The following is a 25,787-nucleotide window of genomic DNA, read 5'->3' as shown; positions in this document are numbered from 1 at the left end:
CAAACGACCCCCACCCTTCCCTGTGGGAGTCACCGTTCTTCAGGAGAAAGAGTTTCTGCTGAATTCCCTGTCAGACTTCTGACACTGACAGCCTCTGGTTATGGTCTACCTCACACTGGGCCCAGGATAGATTTTCAGACATGTTGACACCCAGGAACTTGAAACTGCCCACCCCTTCCACTTCTGTTCCCTTGGGGGGGTCTGGTGTGTGTTCCTTCGACTTCTCCTTCCTGAAGTCCACACTCAATTCCTTTGTCATACAGATGGAAGTGCAGAATTGTCGTGACGCCACTCAACCAGCTGATCTCTCCCACGCCTGTACACCTGCTTGACACCATCCGAAATTCCGCCAACGATAGCTGTGTCATCGGAAAATTTATAGGTGGCATTTAGGTTGTGCCCAGATACGCGGTCATGGGTGTAGATTGAGTGGAGCAGTGGGCTCTACATTCATCCTTGAGGCTCACTTTCAAGGACTCTCCAACTCATGTTCTCAGCACTATTTTATTATTTGCACGATTTGCCTTCTTTTATACATTGGCTATTTGTGAATTTATAGTTTTTCTTAAACTCTATTGGATTTCTTTAATTTCCTCTAAGTGCCTGCAAGAAGATGAATCTCAAGGTAGTCTCTGGTGACATATACAGATTTTGACAATAAATGTACTTTGGCACCCCAGGAGCAAAGGAGATTTTCCACATTTTCTCCCGAACTCCTGCCTTGACTTTGATGGGAAATTGGTAGAGACCCCAGAGCATCAACTCCTCCCTCACTGAGGGTTTATTAAAGTGTCACGGTGAACAGGCATAGTTCCAGGTATGAAAGATTAAGAGGCCTGTCCACCCCAGGGTGTGAAAGAATGCAAAAACAGTCCCATTGTGCGGTGCTGAGGAGATTGATAGGGTGAGTGATGAGTGGCTGCTTCCTGTCTTGGGAGAGTCGGCGTGTGGAGGGCAGAGTATCAAGTTTAAGAGCTGAGAGGAAGAGGAATTTCTTCCGTCAGAGAGTGGTGAAGGTGCTGTTGTTCACTTCGATTGTTCGCGTGATTTGTGTTTTTTCTCTCTCTCGCACATCGGGTGTTGGTCTTTTAGTTTGATTTTCTTTTCTTTAATTTGGTTCTTTCAGGTTGCTTGCCTTGTGGCCGCCCGTGAGCAAGCAAATCTCAAGATTGCATAATTTATACAATCTTTGATAACAAATGAATCCCGAGTCTTGAATCTGGAATGTTCTGTGGAGAGCCATCAGATTTCTGAACAGCCCATGTACCTGTAAACACAACCTCACTATCTTGCAAACATGAGGAAATCTGCAGATGCTGGAATTTCAAGCAACACACATAAAAATTGCTGGTGAACACAGCAGGTCAGGCAGCATCTCTAGGAAGAGGTACAGTCGACGTTTCGGGCCAAGACCCTTCATCAGGACTAACTGAAGGAAGAGATAGTAAGAGATTTGAAAATGGGAGGGGGAGGGGGAGACCGGAAATGATAGGAGAAGACAGGAGGGGGAGGGATGGAGCCAAGAGCTGGACAGTTGATTGGCGAAAGGGATATGAGAGGAACATGGGACGGCAGGCCTAGGGAGAAAGAAAGGGGGAGGGGGGAAAAACCCAGAGGATGGGCAATAATGGATGGGGTACGAGGAGGAGGTGGGGCATTAATGGAAGTTAGAGAAGTCAATGTTCATGCCATCAGGTTGGAGGCTACCCAGACGAAATATAAGGTGTTGTTCCTCCAACCTGAGTGTGGCTTCATCTTTAAGTAGAGGAGGCCGTTGATAGACATGTCAAAATGGGAACGGGACGTGGAATTAAAATGTGTGGCCACAGGGAGATCCTGCTTTCTCTGGTGGACAGAGCGTAGATGTTCAGCGAAATGGTCTGCCAGTCTGCGTTGGATCTCACCAATATATAGAAGGCCACATCGGGTGAACCGGGTATTTTGCCGTATTTTTGCACTACCTATTTATTTCTTTTGTGTTCCTTAGTGTAACTTACAGTTACTTCTGGTTACTTTTTCTGTATTACGCATTAACTGTTGCTGCAAAACAACTAATTTCACAATATACACTCAGTGGCCACTTGATGAGGTACAAATGCACACCTGCTCGTTAATGCAAATACCTAATCAGCCAATCAGGCGGCAGGAACTCAATGCATAAAAGCATGTAGACTTGGTCAAGTTGTTGTTCAGAGCAAATATCAGAATGGGGGAAGAAATGTGATCTAAGTGACTTTTGACCGTGGAATGATTGTTGGTGCCAGACGGGGTGGTTTGAGTATCTCAGAAGACTGCTGATCACCTGGGATTTTCACGCACAACAGTCTCTAGATTTGAAAAGGAAAAAAAAAATCAGGTTTGACAGTTCTGTGGGCAAAAACGCCTTGTTAATGAGAGAGGTCAGAGGAGAATGGCCAGAGTGGTTCAAAGTGACAGGAAGGCGATAGTATCTCAAATAACCACACAGTACAACAGTGGATCAGAAAAACATCTCTAAATGCACAACGTATCAAACCTTGATGTGGATGGGTTATAGGAGGTACCTAATAAAGTGGCCACCAAGTAGATGGGTCAGTGGTGGTACGGTAGCGTAATGTTTAGCACAATGCTTTACAGTACCAGCGACCCGGTTCAATTCCCGCCATTGCCTGTTACGTTCTCCCCGTGACCACATGGATTTTCTCTGGGGGCTCTGGTTTCCTCCCACAGTCCAAAGACGTACTGGTTGGAAGGTTAATTGGTCGTTGTAAATTGTCCCGTGCTTAGGCTAGGGTTAAATCGGGGGATGCTGGGCAGTGCATCTCGAAGGACTGGAAGGGCCTGTTCCATGTTGTATCACAATAATTATATAATAGACCTGAACCTGATTCCGAATTCTCTCCCCAGAGAGTAGAAGAGGCGAAGACACTAAGTACATTCAAGGCAGATTTTCAGGTGGTGGGGGAAGTGAAAGGATATAGGGTAAACAGACAGAAAAGTTGCATTGATGCTGGAATCAGATTGATTGGATCTTATTGAATAGGCTGTCAGGTACGGAAGGGGGGCATGGAGCGTAGCAGTTAGCACAACGCTACAACGCTATTACAGCTCAGGGCATTGGATTTTGGAGTTCAATTTCAATGTCATCTGGAAGGAGTCTTTACATCATCCTGTGGAATGTATGGGTTTTCTCCAGGTGCTGCGGTTTCCTCCCACAGTCCAAAGACATTCTGGTGAATAGGTTAGTTAGTCATTGTGAATTGTCCCGTGATTAGTCTAGGATTAAATTGGGGGATTGCTGGGCAGCACAGTTTGAAGGGCTAGGGGGCCTACTTCACACTGTATCTCAATAAATAACTAAATACCAAATCTCCTCAAGCTCAATGTCAGTGGTCAAGCAGACTGTATGTTGCTCCAGGTTCCAGCGTCTGCGCTCTCTTGTGTCTCCAAGTACTAGAGAAGCCGTTTTATCAGGGAGGAGGCTATAAAGAACTCATACCAAGACCACCTGACTCAAAAACCGTTGCTTTCCTATTACTGATCAACATCTCCACCCACTAACCCACCACTACTTTATTATTTCCTGTCAGTCACCTTATCTGCAGCCTAACATCTCTTCATGGACATAAAATCCATCCATGTATACAAGCAATTTTATGTATTTATATTTATTGTATTTTTAATTATTGTTGTGTTCTTTATCTTTTGTGTTTTTTTGTGCTGCATCAGATCTGGCGTAATAATTATTTTGTTCTCCTTTAAACTTGTTTAATTACATTAAACAAATTTGAATCGTGAATTTTTGATTCCCCTCTAGACAGTGGCTCAAAGATTAATTCTAATAATTTGGTGTCTGGTTGGAAGACCCTCTGAGAGAAAGTCTGTCTGCAGGACTGGAGGTTGGGAGACCAAAAGTCTTTGTCACCTGACCTGGAATCACGCGTGGTGGGCCGAACGGCCTTAGCGCTGCGAAGGAAATCCTGAAATGAAATGAAATGAAATGTCCTTTTAATTTGCTTTTCTCAGTACGCAGTGGAAAGGACAGCCATTTGCCGAGCTTGCATCATTTAATTTCTGATCGAACCTAAACGTCCTTTCCCAAATGTTGTTGGGCTGCCTCCCAGAAAGGGTTAAACATTCACGTCTCCCAGATCCTGGGAGCTGGAGGTTGTTGAGGGGAGGAGCAAGGATAGGGAAGTGGAGGGGGAAGGTGACTGTCTTCATTCGATAAACAAGGCCGGATCAACTAGCTGGAAGGGACTACGGCTGGGATTGTGGAGAGGGTGGTGATGGATAGCAGGGAGAGATTTCAGTGAGGGGTTGTGAGTGCGCAAAGCAGAGAGAGAGCGAGAGAGAGAGAGAGGAAATCTGGGTCACATGCTTATTCAGGCTTTGCCATCCCTGTTTCCTGGGTTACACTGCCAGACACACACTCCACCCACTGAATTTTACATTTGCATATTAATGAGTGGAGGTATTCTGCCTTTGAGGGAATGAATAATTTCTGCTTCCTGTTTGTCTGACGGTCCCTCTCTCTCTCTCTCTTTCTCTCTCCTTCCCAGAGATTTCAGTACGTGACATCAACACACACAGGGCACCATGAAGTAGAGAGAGAGAGAGGGGGGGGAGAGAGAGAGAGAGGCACAGGCAGTGCTGTCTCGAAACCAGAAGAGGCAAAAAAAAAGGATTTAAAAGGAAACGTATTTCCACACACACACATAGGAAGGGAGTTCAGAGATGTGAAAAATGTCAGGAGGTTGCTCGTGTCCTGGTGAGTACAGTATACTCCAGTAACTAATGGCTGACCAATTAACTTTATTGATGTGGAAATGTGTGGTTTGTGTGGAGCTGGTATTTAGGCCTGTGGCTTTACCTTCCTCTTGGTTTCAGTATGTTCTGTAAGGAGAGCAAGAGAGAAAAATGCCTTAATGTGTTTTTTTGTGGTTGAACCATTTTAGATTTGATTGGTGAGGAACTTTCTCCTCCAAGGATACCCGCAGTGTTTAACAAAATGATGCCTGCTGAATATTTTATATTTCCATATATATATATATATATATATATATATACACACACACAGATGCACACGCATACACACACTCTCATACACACTCACACACTCTGCCGCACACATACACATACAGACATATGTATTCTCTATCTCATACTCACATGCACAGGCATACACACACTCTCGTACACACTCACACACTCTGCCGCACACATACACATACAGACATATGTATTCTCTCTCATACTCACATGCACAGGCATACACACACTCTCGTACACACTCACACACTCTGCCGCACACATACACATACAGACATATGTATTCTCTCTCATACTCACATGCACAGGCATACACACACTCTCGTACACACTCACACACTCTCCCACACACATACACATACAGACATATGTATTCTCTCTCATACTCACTCACATGCATACGCACACATACACACACACATACACACACAAACACATACACACACTCACACCCTCTCTTTCACACACGTGATATGCACAGGCAAATGCTGTGTCTGTAGCATTCACCACTCCCAAAAAAGCAGGACGAGAGGTCCTTCCAGAGGACATATGGTCTGTAAACTTTTGCATTTCTCTTCCCGAGAGTGCGTCATTGATATTTCACATCTGCTGTAGTAACCTGTGGTGCCACCACCATGTTCAATGAGTTGTTTGTATAAAGTAGTGTATCTGAGGTCTACCACTGAACATGGTGGCTCCATGTGTTTTTTGTGGGTTTGTACATCGCAGGAGTTTGGGTGCCCTGATACCTGGGGTCCCGGGTGTGATTCCTGGTCCCCCAGGAGTTGTGTGGTTGCTGTTGTGGGTATCAACAACTCTTGAGCTGAGAAAATCACCCTAACGTCCAACTGAAGTTTTCAAGTATCCTCCCCTGCCTTGCTGTCTCTGCTAACTTCCTCCAGTCCCATCACCCTTCTCTTGCCCTGGCTTCTCATGTATTCCCCAGAGGCGACCATCGGGCAGGGTGATGGCACAGAGGTGGACAAGCTATTAATGCAGAGGCCCTGATCAACAATCCAGAGAGCTCAAATCTGGATTTGAAATTTCCACCATTGGTGGGATTTGAAATTTTTTTAAAAATCCTTGCATTAATAACCACAAAATGACCGGATTGTTGTAAAAACCTGCCTACTTCAGCAATGTCCTTCAGAGGAGAAATTCTGCCTTGTCTTCCTCCCCCTCCGAGTTGGCTGAGCAAGCCCTCAGTTGCATTGCAACAGAAGGGATTAAAACCAGACAGACCATCTCTCTTTGACCTAGGCTCTGATCAAACACAGCCAGATGACCTTGCAAAGTCCTCCCCATCTGGGGACTGCTGTGTCTCCACCCCCCCGAGATAGACAAGGGCAGCTTGTACGTGGGTGCACTGGGTCCCCTCCAAGTTGCACGCCTACCTGACTGACTCAGTCCACCACCCTAAACATTTAACCCCTTCCACTCCCGACGCACAGAGCGTGCTCCCTGTGAAGTGCATTGCAGTTATCACTCGGGGTTTCCCGACAGATGGAGGAGCGGGACAGCAGGCACAAGGAAGGGAGCACCAAGTCTATCTCATCGTGGTCCTTGCACAATATTTGTCTTTAACTGTACCGAATTTTCTTCATAACTGCGACACTACATTCTGCTTTCCTTTTTCCCATCTCAATGTACTTAAGTCTGGCATAATCTGCCTAGAGGCCCTTCGTTGGTCGTGGTCAAGGATGGATATTACATCCCAGCTGTCACGTGCCAACCAGGGTTGTTCAATATGGAGAGGAAGCTGCTTCCCATGTAGCAGGCTTCTCCTCTCCATGGAACTGATGAACACAAAGGAACAGTAGAGTCCGATACAGTTTGGCACCGGCAGCGTCGCAGGAGTTGCCGGTCAGCGTTGAGCTGAATGCGGGACTGCCCTGGGGACTCCAGCTCCAGGTTTTTCCTCGGGGTTGACTCTGAAGTCTTCCCCAAGAGTGGGTATAGCTACAAGGCAGCGGGGGTTTGAGATCAGAGACGAGCTGCCAACCACAGCTGACAAGCCCCATCTGCCTGAAGTTACTAGTTTTAAGGCGCCAGTAACTCTGAGTAGAAACAGTTCTGCTGGGCTTGGTAGCTAAGCCACAGGTGAAAGGCCAGTAGTTGGACTTGGTTGTCAGAGGCTATTTGAGACACATGCCATTGGGAGCATTCAACAGACAGTGGGAGCTCATTCCCCACCCACCCAGCTATGAACCTTAAGGAACTGCGATCTGTCTGGATAGCAGGCAAACAAAGCTTTTCACTGATCTTGGTACGTTTGACGATAATAAACTAATACCAATACCAAGTTGCAGGTTCTCCTCCAAACATGAGGGAATCTAGTGCTGATCCCTCAATACCACTGGATCCAAATCCTGGAATTCCCTCCGCATCAACACAGTGGGAGCACCTTCAGCAGCAAGAGGCGGCTGGGCACCACCTTCTCGACTGTAGCCTTTGCCTCTGCCCTCAGAAGCTCCAGTGGTGACCATGCCTTCAGTTGGATGTGACCCAAGCAATGGAATTCCCTCTGGGAGATTAAGATCAGCTTTATTTGTTACCCGTACATCGAGACCCAGCAGTGAAAATGTGTCATTTGGGATCAACAGCCGACAGAGTCTGAGGATGTGCTGGGGCAGCCCACAAGTGTCACTACACTTCCTGCCGCCAACATAGCGCTCTCACAGCTTACTAACCCTTACTGTACCTCTGTGGACTGAGGGATAGTAACCAAATCTTCCCAAAAATTAGAACGTGAACATGGAGCACAGTACAGGCCCTTTGGCCCACAATGTTATGCTGACTTACTCTTCAATCAATCTAAATTGTCCCTCCAACGTAAGGCACAACCCTCCATTTATCTTACATTTGTGTGCCTGACTAAGAATCTCTTAATTGCAGATATTTTCAGTACACTGCAGAGCTTGGAGGGGTAATGTTTAATTTGGGCAGATGGATGTTTTTGAAGTCACTGGGAGTTATTTCTGCAGTCCCTTTCACCGACTGGAGACACCTCAAAGCAAATGAAGCATGGTTGGGCCAAGGCTGAGGGTGACTGGATTATGAACAAGAACAAAAGGAAACAAAAATTTTCAGCACTTCCTTGCATATTATGACACAGGAGGAAGCTCTTCGGCCCATCAATTTCCTGCCAGCTCCCAACAGATTAATCTCATCAGGCTAGCCCCCTTCTGTCTCTCTGCACCTCTGTGACTTATTTTTTTCTCTCTCTCTCTCACACATGTCTGTGAAGCTCTCCCATGATTCTCCCCCTCCCTCACGCACCAGGGGCCACTTGTAGCCTCCAGCCCTCACGTCTTTGGGGTGGGAGAGGAAACCAGACATTCTGGGGGAACCGCATACAGTAACCAGGAGAACCTGCAAACTCCAGACAGACAGCAGGATTAAACCCGGTTCTCTGGCGCCGTGAGGTCGTGGTACTAACTGGTGTGCCACTAATCTGTCGCATTCTGCATTCCCGTCCTTTGCACACAAACTGGGTCGGTGGTCGGTAGTCGTGAGCATCAGATGTGGCTCAGTGGACGGGGGCAAGAGGCTGTGTAGAAGAGTCCCAGAGGCATGATTACCTGGCCTAGCACATTGTATCTCTTTGGAGTGAAAGGTGAAAGGTGCCCACTCCTGGATTGGAGGTTAACCTGCGGCCCAGTTCGCCATTACATCCGCTATTGGTACGATGTCACAGTGTACTAAAGCAGATTGAAAAGCTCGTCTTGTATACTGTTTGCACAGACGAAATTATTACACAGGGCATTGAGTTAACACAAGGTAAAACACTAACAATGCAGAATAAAGTGTTGAAAACGACCAAAAAATGTGCAGTGCAGTTAAACAATGAAGTGAGAGATCTTAACAAGGTAGATTGTGAGGCCGAGTCCGTGTTATTATAAAAGCGATCTGTCTCAGAATGTGGGATAGAAGCTGTCCTTGAGCCTGGTGGTATGTGTGTTCAGGCTTTTGTGTCTTCTGCCCGATGGGAGAGGAGAGGATGTCCAGGGAGGGTGCGGACTTTGATTGTGCTGGTTGCGTAACTGAGGCAGTGAGAAGTGTTAGAGGGGAGGCTGGTCCCTGTGATGTGCTGAGCTGTGTCTAAAACTCTCTGCAGTTTCTTGTGGTCACGGGCTGAGCCGTTCCCTTCCTAAGCCGATATGCATCCAGACAGGGTGCTTTCCATGGTGCATCAGTAAGAATTGTTAAAGATTGATAAGTCTGGACAGTGTTTAAGTACCAGCTCAGATTTCTGAGGCCCTGGGACCTCCATTGTGAATCCCTGATCACCGTTGGCACTTCTAGCTTTTGCAATATTAATATTATGATAGGATAGGTTTAAGGTGATAGGGTAGAGATTTGATCAGAACCCGAGGAGGCAACTTACTTACACAGTAGGTGGTAAAAAATGGAGTGAGCTGTCAGAGGAAGTGGTTGAGGCAGATACAGTACTGACTTAAAAAAAACACTCGGGCAGATCATTGCTTAGGAAAGATTTGGAGGGATATGGGTTGGAATGTAGCATTGAGAGGGATTATTGGTTTTTGTTTATCATTGTCACATGTACCAAGATACAGTCAAAGGCTTGTCCTTCCCTTCACCTCACCTCACCACCTTCTTCAGACCTTTAACCTCTCCCACCTATCACCTGCCGACTTCTTACTTCATCCCTATCCCTCCACCTTTCCACCTGATGCCAGCTTGCACTCCTTCCCCTCCTTAATCCGGTTTCTGCCCCCTTCCAGGTCCTGATGGTGTTGGCCCGAAATATCAACTTTTATTTCCCTCCATTGATGCTGCTGAGTACCTCTAGCATTGTGTGTGAGAGTGTGTGTGTGAGAGTGTGTGAGAGTGTGTGAGAGTGTGTGAGAGTGTGAGAGAGTGTGAGAGAGTGTGAGAGAGTGTGAGAGAGTGTGAGAGAGTGTGAGAGAGTGTGAGAGAGTGTGAGAGAGTGTGAGAGAGTGTGAGAGAGTGTGTGAGTGTGTGAGTGTGAGAGAGTGTGTGAGTGCGTGTGAGAGGTGTGTGTGCGAGTGTGTGCGAGTGTGAGTGCGTGTGTGAGAGTGTGTGTGTGTGTGTGTGTTGCTCTGGATTTCCAGCATCAGCAGAATCTCTTGTGTTTATGATTTGTCTTGCATACTTTTACACAGATTGAATAGTTACTCAATGCATTGAGCTCAACCAATGTAAAATCATAACAAGGAGAATAAAGAAAGCTCCTGAAAAAGTGCAGTGCAGGTAATCGATAAACTACAAGATCATATTGAGGTAGATTGTAAGGCCAAACGTCCACCTTGGAGGTCCATACAAGAGACTGATAACGGTGTCATTGAGTTGTCCTTGAACTTGGTGGCACGTGCTTTGAGGTTTTTGTATCTTCTGCCCCAGGGAGGGGGCAGAAGGGAGAATGTCCGTGGTGAATGGGCTGTTTGATGATGCCGTCTGTTTTATTAAGTCAGTGAGGCACACAGCATCACATTAAACAGTGGAACAGTTTTGAGGGGCCGAATGGTTGTGTTTTTTTTTATATATGTTTCCATGAATTGAGGAATTTGGTGTGATGGCTAAAAAAAGAAAGGCTTGGATGAATGAGTCTGAATCCATCATAGTAGCTGGGGAATTTTAATTATGTTAATTAAATAAATGTGGACTTTTCAGAAGTGCCAGTCGTAGCTGTGAAGCTGTTTTAAAAGCCATACTCTTCACTACTGGCCTTTGCAGAAGGAGATTCCTGCCCTTCCTCAGTTTTGCTTCTGTGACTCCAGACCCACCAATCTGACTGTAACCTGCCTTCAGAAATGGCTAGCAGGCCTCGCCGTTCAAAGGGGCAATGGCTGCCAGCCAAGGTCACGACACCCACAACCCATGAGCGAATAAAGGGTAGTTCACACGTTATCCTGTCAGCATTTCATTAGCTTCTGACCAATGTTTGTCCCACAGTCAGATTTGCTTATGCTGGTGACCTGGTCGCTCTCTCACTGTGTGTGGGAACCATGTTCTCTCTGTCACAGGAATCTCCGCACTTCAAAGTGCTTCACTGCTTTTGCCGTGCTTTGTGACCCTTGAAAGGCGCTCTGTATGCGAGAGTTATTTTGAGATATTCTTTGCAAAGAACTTCAGAGCCATTTTCTCCAACTGTTGCTGTAACATGGTAGTTCTCTTGTTTTTGATTAAACACTTTTTTTTAAATAATAACAGATATAACTGAGTGGGGTTCTCCATCTCTGCTGAATCTGATTATTTAATGATGAGCTCAGGGAATTGCAGAGCATATTGAATGCACGAAGAGTGTTTATATGAAAACTATTCTCAGGAAGCGCGAGTGAATTTTAGTGATAAACTTTAAAGCGAATGCACAGTTTTAGTTAACTTATTTGTTGTTTTATGAACTTCTTGAGCTACGTATGAAATGTCCTTGGAAAGAAAATCAATGCCAGCCATGTCATGGCCCATTCCCGTCTGCTCACTGTGTTTTGCAAGTAGAGGTGTGTGTGTGTGGCTTTCGCTGACATACATGGGTGAACGTTCGTTAATGCAGAAGTTTGCATATTCTTCAGTTTGTTCAAGAATACAAGAATAAGGTAGAAGAATACAAGAGTAAGGTACCTCCTGTGCCTTATAAATTAGCCACTGAGTGTATGTTTGTGATCATCTGCTGCTGTAGCCCATCCACTTCAAGGTTTGATGTGTTGTGTGTTCAGCGATGATTTTCTGCACACCACCATTGTAACACCTGGTTATGTGAGTTACTGTCGCCTTCCTGTCAGCTTGAGCTAGTCAGGCCATTCTCCTCTGACCTCTCTCATTTATAACGTGTTTTCACCCAAGAACTGCTGCTCACTGGATGTGTTTGTTTAGGGTTTTTTTTTGTTCCGCACTATTCCCTGTAAACTCTAGAGACTGTTGTGTGTGAAAATCCCAGGAGATCAGCAGTTTCTGAGATACTCCAACCACTCCATCTGGCACCAACAATCATTTCACAGTCAGTTAGATAAACCTTACCTGGATATTAAATTTACATGAGTTATAGGGAAAGTTTGAATAGATTAGGACTTTGTTTTGTAGAGCGTAGGAGAGTAAAGGCCAATTTAATAAAATTATGAGGGTTATAGAATTTGAAGTGAATTTATTTAAATCTTACATCCATCCCACAACGTGAGGGAGTAAAAATCTTTGTGTTATGACTGCATCGCAATGTACAGACATGTGGATTTGTAAGTCTAATGGCTTGTTGAAAGAAGCTGTCCCATAGCCTTTTGGTCCTGGCTTTTTTGCTGCGGTACCGTTTGCCAGATGGAAGCAGCAGAAACAGTTTATGGTTGGGGTGACCGGTGTCCCTGATGATCTTCAGGTCCTCTTTACGCAACTGCTGCTGTAAATGTCCTCTGTAGAGGGAAGTTCACGTCCACAGATGGGGTAAATGCAAGCAGGCTTTTTCCACTGAGGTTGGTTGAGACTAGGTCATGAGTGAAGTGTGAAAGGTGAACTGTTTAAGAGGAATCTGAGGGGATCTTCTTCACTCAGAGGGTGGTGAGAGTGTGGAACGAGCTGCCAGCGGACGTCGTGTTTGCGAGTTTGACTACAACGTTTAAGAGAAGCTATCTGTGGATAAGTATATGGATGGGAGGAACATGGGAGGGCCATGTTCCAAGTGAGGGTCGACGGTACTAGGCAGAATAACAGTTCAGCATGGACTAGATGGGCCAAAGGGTGTGTTTCTGTGCTGCAGTGTTGTGTGACTTTATAACCAGTGGGTGAGAGGTGAGAAGCTGTTCTTTGCCTGACTGTTTGCGATACTGAAAGTAGCCACAAGCCAGAACAAGCTCCAAAAAGTAGAAAATTGTCTTTGTTTGCAATGTAGAACAAGAATACTGCACAGTACAGGGGTTGTGTCAGCAGCCTATCACTCGGAAAGAGGGTGTTCGAAATGTAAATTACAATTGTGTTAAAAATGTTGGAATGCAGAAGCTGTTTTTGTTAATGTCCACTGGTGACTTCCAGGGAGTGAGATCTAATATCTGGGCCTAGTGTGCTATTTCATCGTGGATCAGTGTGACGGTTCCCTCTCCCTGAGCTAACCAGCAACACGTTTGTTTGAATCAAACAGTACTCTTGCCTACACCAGGGCACTTGTCCACATTCCAGGAATAAATAGTTCGATTAATTACTCCTGACAGCTTATGATGTCAGCATTATTTCTGTGTCAAGCAGCAATTCCTTAAGCCTGATGTGTGCAATATTTTTTTAAAGTAAAGATAAACTTTATTTGTCACATGTACATCAAAACATACAGTGAAATGTGTCATTTCCTGAGTGGCCTAATTCTGCTCCTGTGTCTTATTAGTCAGGGCATTAAAGGTTATGGGGAGAAGGCAGGAGAATGGGGTTGAGAGGGATAATAAATCAGCCGTGGTGGAATGATGGCGCAGACTCAATGGGCCGAATGGCTTATTCTACTCTTATGTCTAATGGTCTTTTGGTCTTTGTGTCAACAATCACCACAGTCTGAGGATTTGCTCAGGGCAGTCTGCAAGTGTTGCCATGTTCCTGGTGCCAAAGGGGCAGGCCCACAACTTACTAACCCTAACTGGTACAACTTTGGAATGTGGGAGGAAACTGGAGCATCCGGAGGAAAATCCATGCGATCGCAGGAAGCATGTACAAACTATACAGGCAGTGGCAGGAATTGAACAGGTCGCTGGCGCTGTAAAATGTTGCATTAAACTCCTTGCTAACATGCCGCCCCTTAGCAAAGGTGATTCCAAAATGCAGTATATCATCCATGTTTAATCAAGAAAATATTTTAAAAATTCTATTCTTGCCTCGTAGTAATTTCCTGCTTTGAAGGACCTTTCCTTCACTTTCCATCTTCCCTGCATTCAGTCCAGGTCCAGCTCCAGCTCCACCAGCCCATAGCAAGAAACAGCAGGCTGCTCGGCTGTCAGAGTCGCAGACCTGTTTCAACACCGTGTCTAATTGTGGAGGGCAGGGATTCAATTGGGGGAGAAATTATACAAAATGGACCAGCTTTGGGGTGTTGGGAGTAGGTCACTTGATGCTGATCTGCCTTGGACTTGTTATCAGTATTTATATTCCCCCACCTGGCACTCAGTTCTCACCTGTGGCGCCCCGTCGCTGTTTGCATGCGACAGCAGCCACACCCCGGGCAACGGCTTCGACAAGCTGGCTAAACCAGGTGAGGGTAGCCGACGGGTCTTAAACCCTCGGTGAGATAGGGAGTTGTCTATCCCAGCATGTGAAGACAGACTCTGGCGGATTGAGCGGACGAGACCAACGGAAGGTCCAACGGTCAAGGAGGCGGTCTCTGCAAGCGTCGTGGAACGTGTAGAGCAGGACAAGACACGGAAGACGTCCTGGTCATCCACTGCGCCTAGTCCCATCTCCAGCCGTCTCGACTCTGTCTTGCCACTGGATCCGGATGGGAATTGGGAAGAGAGAGTGAGGCTGATGCTGTGCAACTCTCCCTCACTTAAATCCAAATCATGCGCTAGTCTTGACACCATCTGGTGTCGAGGTCCTCATCAACGTCGACGATGGACGAACCATACCACATGAGTATTTATGTGGCTGTTTGTACTTGCGTGGCAGTATGCATAATCAAGGACCCCCCACCATCCAGGCCATGCTCTCTTCTCACTGCTGCCATCAGGCGGGAGCTACTGAAGCCTTGGGTCCCACACCACCAGGGTCAGGAACAGTTACAACCATCGGCTCCTGAACCGGTCTGGATGACTTCACTCACCTCCACTCTGAACTGATTTCACAACCTGCACTCACATCCAAGGACTCTACAACTGATGTTCTTAGTATTATTGTTTTATCTGAACAACTTGTGTTCTTTTGCACTTTGGCTGTTTGTTAGTCTTTATTTACCTATAGCTTTTTCATAAATTCTGTTGTATTTCGTTATTTTCATGTGAATGCCTGTAAGAAAAATGAATCTCGGGGTAGTCAATAGTAAAGTATACACATTATGATAACTTTGCCTTGACTTTGATGACTGCTGCAGCGTAATTCCTGGTCAGTGGTGTGGTGAGCTGACGGGGTGATGGGGGACTCGGAGCAGGTGGTTGGGTGATTGTAACTTGTAATTTATTAGCTCACGTCTGAATGTTGTCCGGGTCTTGCTGCATACAGGCACGGATTGATTCACTGACTGAATGTGAGGTGCTACGTATGTCACAGATTGAATACTGGTTCGTGCCCCGACTCCCACACTTGCGCCTTCCAGTGGAAGTCTTTGCAAGTCACTGGGTGGCCATTCCTGGTCTTCTTCCCTCGGCTATCCAGGACCACCTCAGCAGGGAACGTTATTTCACTAGCGTAGCGGTTAGCGTAATGCACCAGCTCCCAGGGTTCAATTCCTACGGTCCTCTGAAAGGAGTTTGTACGTTCTCCCCGTGATTGCATGGGTTTCCTCCCACATTCCAAAGACGTACTGGTTAGTCAGTTGGTCACGTGGGAGTAATTGGCCAACACAGGCTCATGGGGCTGGAAGGGCCTGTATCTCTAAATAATACTTGCTCAATCCACAAAAAGAAAGCTGTAATTTTCTGAGCTGGTACTTAAGAGCCTCTGGTTGGAAGCAATAGGGTGGCTTGTGTTTCCATAGCTTCTTCTCACAACCTGAAATCCAACCAAAACACTTCATTCAGCACAAAATCGGGCTGTCACATTGCAGCTGTAAGAGATGGTGGTGAGACTGTACCTGGATTATTATGTGCACTTCTGGCCAGCACACTGCAGGAAGAATGTCACTAAGATAGAAAGGGTTCAAAGTTCATAGTAAATTTATTAACGAAGTACATATACGTCACCATATGCAACACTGAGATTCATTTTCTTGTGAGCATACTCGATGACTCCAATAACCATAATAGACTCAATGAAAGATCACACCCACAGGACAGACAACCAGTGTGTAAAAGACACCAAACTGCAAATTTAAAAAAAAATTATCATAAATAAGCAATAAATATTGAGAACATGAGATGAAGAGTCCTCAAAAGTGAGTCCAAAGATCGTGGGAACATTTCACAGATGGGGCAAGTTGAGTGAAGTTATCTCCTCAGGTTTTGGAGCCTGATGGCTTAGGAGTAATAACTGTTCCAGAATCTGGTGGTGTGAGTCCTGAGGCTCCTGTACCTCCTTCCTGATGGTTGAGGGGTAATAACTGTTCCAGTATCTGGTGGTGTGAGTCCTGAGGCTCCTGTACCTCCTTCCTGATGGTTGAGGGGTAATAACTGTTCCAGTATCTGGTGGTGTGAGTCCTGAGGCTCCTGTACCTCCTTCCTGATGGTTGAGGGGTAATAACTGTTCCAGAATCTGGTGGTGTGAGTCCTGATGCTCCTGTTGGTTGAGGGGTAATAACTATTCCAGAATCTGGGGCTGTGGGTCCTGATGCTCCTGTTGGTTGAGGGGGTAATAATTATTCCAGAAGCTGGTGGTGTGGGTCCTGAGGCTCCTGCACTTTCTACCTGAAGGCAGCATAATCGGGGATCTCCATCACCCAGATGATAAATGCTGCTTTCCTGTGACAGCACTCCGTGTGGATGTTCTCAGTGGTGGGGAGAGCTTTACTCATGATGGGCTGGGCTGTACCCACTGCTTCTTGTAGGATTTTCCATTCAAGGGCGTTGATGTTTCTCTACCAGCCTGTGATGCAACTAGTCAATATACTCTCCACCACACCTATAAAATTTCATCAAAGATTTAGATGTCATGCCAAATTTTTGTAATCTCTTAAGGAAGTAGAGGCGCTACCATGCTTTCTTCATAATTTAACTTGTGTGCAGGGCTTAGGTCAGGTCCTCTAAAATTATAACACCGAGGAATTTTAAGTTGCCAATCCTCTCCACCTCTGATTCTCAGATGAGAACTAGCTCATGGACCTCTGGTTTCCTCCTGAAGTCAATAATTAGCTCCTTGGTCTTGCTGACATTGAGAAAAAGGTTATTGTGGCATCCCTCAGCCAGATTTTCAATTTCCTCCTTATATGCTGACTCATCACCACCTTTGATTCGGCCCACGACAGTGGTGCTGTGTGCAAACTTACATATGGCGTTGGTGCTGTGCCTAGCCTCACAATCATAAGTATAAAGCGAGTGGAACAGGGGTCTAAGCACACAGCCTTGTGTGCACCTGTGCTGATGAAGATTGTGGAGGAGATGTTGCAAATCTGAACTGACTGGGGTCTGCAAGTGAGGAAATCGAGGTTCCAATTGCACAAGGAAGTATTGAGGTCTAGGTCTTGAAAGTTACTGATTAGTTTTTGAGGGGATGATGGTATTGAATGTTGAGCTGTAGTTGATAAAGAACATCCTGATCTATGCATCTGCTGTCCAGATGTTCCAGGATTGAGTGATGAGCCAATGAAATGGCATCTCTATGGACCTGTTGAGCCATTAGGCAGATTGGAGTGGATCCAAGTTGCTTCTCAGGCAGGAGTTCATATATTTCATCAGCAACCTCTCGAACATTTCATCACTGTGGATGTAAGTGCTACTGGATGATAGTCATTGAGGCAGGTCACCATGTTCATCTTGGGCACCGCTATAACTGTTGCCTGCTTGAAGCAGATGGGTACCTCAGACTGCCAAAGCGAGAGGTTAAAGATCTCTGTGAATACTCCAGCCAGTTATTCAGCCAAGTGCCATCTCTGGGCCGAATGCTTTCTGTGGGTTCACCCTCCTGAAGGATGCTCTGGCGTTGGCCTCGGAGACTGAAATAACAGGATCATTGGGGCTGTGGGATTTCATGATGGTTCCTCCATGCTTTAACTGTCAAAGTGAGTATGGAAGGTACTGAGCTCATATGAAATCAAAGCCCTGTTGTCAGCTGCGTCACCTGACTTCACTTTGTGGGAACTGGCAGCGTTCATGCCCTGCAACAGCTGTCAAGCATCCTTCATTGATTTAAGTTTAGTCCAAAGTTGTCACTTCGCCTGTGAGATGGCTTTCTGGAGATTGAACCTGGACCTCTTGTAACTTTCTTGGTGGCCATACTTAAATGCCTCTAATCTGGTCTCAGTACATTGTGGATCTCTTGTTTCATTCAGGGTTTTTGGTTGGGGAAGACTCTGAATGATTTTGTGGGGACACACTCGTCTACAACTGTTTTTATGAAGTCCATTATAACTATGGTCTATCATTCAGATGATTCTTTGAACACAGCCCAGTGCACTGATTCGAAGCAATTCCATAGCCTCCCACAACATTGTCCTAATCTCTGGAGCCTTGCTCCTTAGCCTCTGCCTGTAGGCAGTAAAAATTCACAAGATTGTTACTGTAATAGAGGCCTTAACACGAGGAGGAACTGAACAGACTGGCATCGTTGTCCCTGAAGCCGAGGAGGATAAGGGTTGACCATACAGGGGTTTATAAAATTATGAAGGGTATAGATTAAAATGGACGGTCACAGTCTTTTCCCCCGGGTAGGAGAGTCTAAATCTAGAGGACATTTTAAGGTGAGGGGCAGGTTTTTCCCCAGTGGGTGTATGGAATGCGCTGCGAGAGGAAGTGGTTGAGGCACATACATTGACAACAGTTAAAGGGGATATTTGGGCAGTTACACCGATAGGAATAATTTAGAGGGATATGGGCCAGGAAGAGGCAAATAGAGACGAGCTCAGGAAGATACATTTGTTCGGTATGGATGAGTTGGGCCAAAGGTTCACTTTCTATATTCATTCAGCACATTTTACAAGTCTAGGATGTTCTGATGTGTTTCAAGCCAACCTAGTCGATGTGGTTCATGTGATATTGTAGGAAATGCCATTGTTCATGTGGTTCATGTGATATTGTAGGAAATGCCATGGCCAATTTACAAGAGTGAACTCATGAGATGATGCACGGGAGGAGCAGAGAAGCTGCACCTGCCTCCCATCAGTTCCTCTGTGCTGCTATTGGAATTGACGTGCCGCGGTTGTCTCGAATTGAGCTCAGTCTGTGCCACTGTGCAGCCTGGTCACAGCTGACCAGTTGGAGCTCTTAAAGTAGCCAGCAGATGGCAGATTATTCACACACGTGCATTCACACATGCAATGAGTGTGTACAAGTACTCTCTCTCAAAGGGAGTCTAAGGTTGGATGTTCTCAGAGACTCTCGTAGTTGGTTTATTCCAACAAGGGCCAGCACACTATGGTAATGAGCACACCCCTGTGATCGGTGGGATCCACATTACAACTTGTTGAGTAGTTGTTTGGCCTATGGGAGGATAGTGGTTACAGAGGACTCCTTTGACAACTTTGCCTCAGCAGGGAGACCTCTTTATAGACCTCTGGCTGGTCTCTTTACTTAAAAATCATCACAATCTTCCCTGTTGAGGGGGCTGAGGTTGTGTGGCTCTCCACTGACTTTTAGAAACACCAGTGTCCAGGGACGGAAAAGTCCACAGAAAGTGGTGTATATAGCCCATTCCATCGCGAGCAAAATCCTCCCCACCACTGCACATGTCTACGTGGAGCACTGCCACCAGAAAGCAGCACCCATCATCAAAGACCTGTCCCTGCCACCATCCAGCTCGTGCTCTCTTCTTGGAACCATCATCGGACAGGAGGCGTTGGAGATTCATTGTCCCGCACCATCAGGTTCAGAACAGTTATTACCCTTCAACCCGCAGGCTCTTGAACCAGCGAGATAACTTCATTCAGCCCAACGCTGAACTGATTCCACAACCTACAGACTCTCTTTCAAAGACTCTTTACGCCTTGTGTTCTCAGTATTATTTATTGATTTGCACAGTTAGTCTTCTGTTGCTCATGGATTATTTGTCAGTGTTTGTTTATTCATGGCTTTTCGGAGAATCTATTGTATTTCTTTATTTTTCCTGTAAATGCCTGTGAGAAATTAATCTTAGGGCACTATTTGGTAACATATATTTACCTTGAACCTTGAAAATGATTTTCAGTGTCCTCATGGCTTTTCCATCTCTTGTGAGACTGATTAGTGTGCTATGAGCTGACAGACTGGTCAAGGACAGAGTTCCATTTGAGAAGCTGCATCCTCAGCGAATTTCTCCTTCCAGAGGATGCAGACTAGTTATCCCCTAACCCTCCAAGTTCTTCCAATTAAACGTTTTCTGGTAGAGAATTGAAGGGTTTCTTCACGTGGTGAACTTCAGCCCAGTTGAGATTAAAATGGATGAAGAGTCTCAGCCTGAAATGTAGACTGTTTATTCCTCGCCATTGATGCTGCCTGACCTGTGTGTGTGTTCCTCTGGATTTCCAGCATTCTGCGGAATCCCTTGTGATTATCAGCATAGCCTGCTGGTTTTGTGTTTGCTTGGGCTGGAGGGTCAGGGATGTTATCCACAGGGAGGGGAGTTGAAACATCAGGCAGGCTCATTCCTGTCGGTGAAAACCACCCCATGAAAGCAACATTTTTCTCGCCTGCCCTTCCAGAAGCAGATTTCACATCTATGTGTCAGTGATATAAGTCTAGTCCTGATTCAGATACCGTATTTTGTAACTGCATTGCTACCCTCAGATACAGGAGCCTGAAGACCCACCCTCAATATTTTAGGAACAATTTCTAACCCGTCTGGTATTAGATTTCTGAACAGTCCATGAACACTACCTCGTTATTTCTCTTTTGCACTACTTACTTTTTATTGTAACTTATAGTAATTATGTCTACACTCTACTGCTGCCACAAAACAGCCCATTTTACGACCTATGTCAGTGACAATAAGCTTGATTCTGATGTAATCACAACCAGCTTCTATGAGCTGACCTTCTTCTGCCTGTCCGTCTCTCTCTGGTGGCAGTATTAATGCTTACGACCTCCTGGGCTATTGGGCAGCACGACAGCACCAGGGTCAGCACAACACTCTACAGTTTGGGTGACCTGGGTTCGATTCCCGCCCTTGCCTGTGTGTGTTTCCTCCCACAGTCCAAAGATGTACCAGTTGTTAGGTTAATTGGTCATTGTAAATTGTCCCATGAGTAGGCAAGGGGGGATTTTTTGTATGGCGCAGCTCGAAGGGCCAGAAGGGTCTATTCCGTGCTGTATCTCAATTAATAAAGATAGAGGAGCAACATTCAGGAGTACGTCGTCGTTGTCCATGAGGGACCTGATGTTCCATGTGACGGTACACACACGCATGCATAGACATAGATACACGAGCACAAATGTGTAGACACACATGTGCAAGAATGTATACGCAGAGTGGCACTCGTGGATTTCAAAGCCTTCCTGTTTGCGGCCAGGGCTGTATAAACATTCTGCTGTGCTGCTGCCTCCCTGTGTGCGCAGGGCTCCCCCAGTGCAATTAAAAACTTCCCTTTGGAGATCAGGCAGGCTGTGGAAAGAAGCCAAGAGAGATTTGATCCAAGCCATCTTCATACTGCACCGGAAACCTCAGTCCCCCAAAGACTGAACCGTTTCTTTAACCTTTCTGCTTGCATGCTGTAACGCTGCAGCGAACGCCAACAATAAATCTGCTCAGACGTTAAAGAGCAGGTTTCTCTTAAATATAACGCTGCAAAAACAAAACACAAGGTAAAGACTATATTTCACCTTTAACCAAGAGCCGAAGGGTATGAGGTCAGTGAATGTAGGTTGCGCTAAGAGAGAAGGGTCAGTCCTGATCGCCCTGAATGACAGGGCAGCATGAGGGGTCAAATGGTCTCCCCGATTTCGATATTTTATGTTTTTGTGTTCCATGTTGTGAATTCCATTGGCTTTGTTGACTCTATTCATCCACTTCGCTTATTTTCTCAGTGCAAACTTTATTATTAAGTAAATAATGTCTTTTTCTAAAGCTCACTTATCCAATGAAGTATTTTCAAAGCGTAAACAATGTTATGAGGTCGGAAACAAGACAGCTAATTACTGTGTCATAACTCCCACAGACAGCAGTGTGGTAATGAGCAATGACCTGTTTGTGTGGTGTGGTTGAGGAACTGCGTGGATAGCTTACATCTGCAGGAGAAGGAGTTGATATGAATTAAATCAGCAAAGTTGTGCTGGGGGCAGTCCGCAAAAGTGGTTCAGGCGCTAACGTAGCATGCCCAGAGCTTACTAAACCTCAGCATATATCTCTGGAATGTGGGAGGAAACCAGGATAGCTGGGGGAAAGCCACACGGTCATGGGGGAATGTACAAACTCCTTATGGATAGTAGTGGGAATTGAACCCCAAGCGGTGATTGCTGTACTCTAATGCGTTACACGAACTGTTACGCTACTGTGCTGCCCCATCTCATATGAAAGGCAACTCCTCTGACAGTCCCTACTTGATACACTGGGAATGCACGTTTTTGTTAGATAGTTATTGTCCATTACGCCACTGGTGTTTAGGGCAGAAATGAAGTTTCTCTATCTCTGGTGGTGTTCAGGGCTTCCTTCATCCATCAAGTCTGTAGCTTTCTCTTGGTTTTCACGACTATCAGTCACTCAAGTCCTGGTTGGACCGTTGCACACAGACGTAGAGGATTCTTCATTGCTGTTTCCGTAACAATTTTGTTTTACCAGTTAGCCCTGAGCTGAACCCCTGAACCAGTGGACCACTCTTGGTCTGGCCTCTACCCTGTTTGGCATGGGTGACCCCACCAAGAGCCAAAGCATAAAGCCCTGACTCCAACCAACATAGCTGTCCGGGTCATTGAGGCAAGCAAACCTCCAAACCCAACGACAAGGTTGTGGTCCTCTTGGAGGAAGCCTGTGCAAACTCCTGGGAAGTTTGAACTCTCAACCTTCCGATTCAGGTGGGGTTGTGACCCCATCACCCATTTACTTAAGCCCATCACTTGTACTGGGGCATAGGCCGCCGATAGCAGCTTTCCAGAGTCTTTGGAGCTTTCGTTGGCATTTCTGTAGCTCGAAGTTTTTACAGCCCCATGCCCCACCCTCCTCGTTTTGCAGCTGGCCTTGGGACTGTCCGTGGCAGAGCTGACCTCTATGAACCCACCCTCAAAACATCTGGGGGGATAGTGGCAGCTGAAGAAATTTTTTCCTACTCTCTCAGGATGTGGGCATCACTGGTTGGACCAATATCCAACTGCCCTTGGCATGTTAGTGAGCTTCCTACTTGAACCAGTGAGGTCTTTCAGGTGAAGGTGATCCCACACTGCCGTTGGGGAATTGTGACCCAGTGATGATGGACTGGTGATAGATTTCCAAGTCAGGATGGTGAAGGGCTTGGAGGGGAGCCTGTAGAGGTGGTGTTTCCTGGCCCTGTTTTTCTTGTCCTTGTTGGTGATGGTCACAGATTTGGGCAGGGCTGTTGGAGTAACCTGAGTGAATAGGCAGCATCCATCATTAAGGACCCTCACTATCTGAGACATGCCCTCTTCTTGTTACGACCATCAGGGAGGAGGTACAGCAGCCTGAATGTCCACACTCAATGATTCAGGAACAGCTTCTTCCGCTCTATGTTCAGATTTCTGAATGGTCCATGAACCAATGAACACCGCCTCATTATTCTGTTTCTATTTGCAGTATTTATTTATGTAATATATAGATTTTGTGCCTTTTCACTGTACTACTGCCACAAAGTAACAAACCACATTCTATGTCAGTGATAATAATTCTGATTCTGAGTAACTACATTGCATTTTGTAGACGATGTACACTGCAGCCACTGTGTACCGGTGATGGAGGAGCAAAGGTCAAAGGTTGATTATGGGACCGGTCAAGCAGAGTCCTGGCAAAGGGCTTCACCCCAAAAATTGACTGTTTATTCCCTCCGCAGATGCTGCCTGACCTGCTGAGTTCCTCCAACATTTTGTGCGAGTTGCTCAAGATTTCCACCATCTGTAGAACCTCTTGTGTTTCAGGTGCTTTGGTCCTGGATAGGGTTGAACTTCATACAATATTGTGCTGCGTTCATCAGGCAAGTGAAGAGTGTTCCATCGCACTCCTGACCTGAGTCTCTTGCCACTTGGATGCCTTGGTGTATTGAAATGTTGTGGTGTGAGCCCCTGGCTATTTATGACTTTGGACGTTTCTAAATCATGGCCCTTTATTTAAAACATGCCAGCATCAGTAATTTCACAGTGGTATTATAGAAAGGACCCAGACACCCAGAACAGTTCAGAAGGCAGATGGCATCATTTAGGCCACTGCGCTGTGAACTCCTTGCACTGGATTTCATCTTAAGAATCTGGTTTATTATCACTGACATATATTGTCCTGCTGAAGGGTCTCGGCCCAAAACGTCTTCTGTACTCTTTTCCATAAATTCTGCCTGGCCTGCCGAGTTCCTCCAACATTTTGTGTATGTTGCTTGGATTTCCAACATGTGAAGACTTTCTTGTGAAATTTGTTTTTTTTTGACAGCAGTACAATGCAATATATTTGAATAAACCTATAAATTACAATAATATATAATATAAAAAAAATTAAATAGTACAAAAAGAAAGCAAAAATAGTGAGGAAATGTTTATGGGTTCATTGTCCGTTCAGAAATCTGATGGTAGAGGGAAAGAAGCTGTTCCTAGAGTGTTGAGTGTGTGCCTTCGGGCTCCTGTACCTCGTCTCTGATGAGGGGAAGGCATGTCCTGGATGGTGAAGGTCCTTAATGATGAATGCCACTTTTTTGAGACCGCCTTTTGAAGATGTCTTCAATGGTGGGCAGGCTTGTGCCCATGTTAGAACATGTGTTCCAGAGTGAAATACCTCAGATGCTCCAGTGTTGAATTGCTAGAGATAGTAACTGAGTCATGCAGCATGGAAACAGGCCCTTCAGTCCATTCTGTCCATCCATCCATTCTAACCCCTTTTACCAGCACATGGTCTGTGGTCTTCTCTGCCATGGAGCTCATCCAGATACTGTTTAAATATCATGAGCATCTCTGTCTCCACCACTCTCTCAGGTAATCCACTTCTATATTCCAACCACCCTCTGAGTGAGAGGATTCTCACTGCTCAACTTAAACATGCCCTCCAGTTAAACACTATCTGTGGCAGGGAAAGGTTTCTCACATACCCCACTCTGTCCTTGATCTTCGTAATTCTGTATCACCCTACAAAGTTCATCCTGTCTGCCTCCTCCATTCCAAGAAAACCCAGCCCATCCTGTCTTTCCTTATAACTAAACTATTCCCTCCCAATGACATCCTGGAAATCTGCTCTGCACCCCCTCCAGTTCACTCATGTCCTTCCTATATTGTGGCAACCAGTATGGCCTAATCAGAGCTTTATAAAGCTGTACCGTTACCTCCATGATCTTGTATCAGAACGCACAGTTCAAGTCCTTCAGCCCACGATGTGCCGACTTTTAACCTACTCCAAGATCAATCTAACCCTTCCCTCCTACATAGCTCCATTTTTTTTGTAATCATCTAGGTGCATACCTAAAAGTTTCTTAAATGCCCTAGTGTCTCTGTCTCTGCCTCTACCATCACCCCTGAGCAGGGTGTTCCATGCACCCGTCCCTCTCTGTATAAAAAAAACCATCTCTGACATCCCCTCTATATTTTGCTCCGATCACCTTAAAAATATGCCTCCTCATACGAGCCATTTCCACCCTGGGAAACTCTCTCGATCTATGCCTCTTATCATCTTGTACATCTCTTAGAATTTTGTACGCCTCTATCAAAGTTATCACCTTTACAGCTCTATGGACGTGCCTCAGAGTGCTTAGTAGATCAAGCAGCATCTGCAGGGAAAGGAGTAGTTAACATTTCATCTAGATGACGTTTAATCCAACTGTCCAAACCATTCTAATGAAAGGATATGGATCTGAAGTGATCATTTTTCTTTCTCCACAGATGCCAACTGACGTGCTGAATATTTCC

The 25,787-nt window shown here is 45.7% G+C and overlaps 1 protein-coding gene across 2 annotated transcripts in view; it reads left to right on the top strand.

Annotated features, from left to right (window-relative positions):
- The first annotated feature begins 4,262 nt into the window (after positions 1-4,262).
- The window catches only part of LOC134358851 (LIM domain-binding protein 1), a 111,562-nt gene continuing 90,037 nt past the window's right edge, over positions 4,263-25,787 (top strand). Inside the window, exon 1 of one of the 2 annotated variants that reach the window (XM_063071415.1) lies at positions 4,263-4,750. In XM_063071415.1, coding sequence (XP_062927485.1) covers positions 4,726-4,750 — 25 coding nt within the window. In that variant the 5' untranslated portion in view covers positions 4,263-4,725. The remainder of the gene's footprint in view (positions 4,751-25,787) is intronic. The other variant, XM_063071413.1, reaches the window with a different exon arrangement.

This window comes from Mobula hypostoma, chromosome 19 (assembly GCF_963921235.1).
Source record: "Mobula hypostoma chromosome 19, sMobHyp1.1, whole genome shotgun sequence".
Taxonomy (NCBI): domain Eukaryota; kingdom Metazoa; phylum Chordata; class Chondrichthyes; order Myliobatiformes; family Myliobatidae; genus Mobula; species Mobula hypostoma.
Note: the sequence above shows the minus strand (reverse complement) of the source record. Positions and strands in the feature narration are given on the sequence as shown.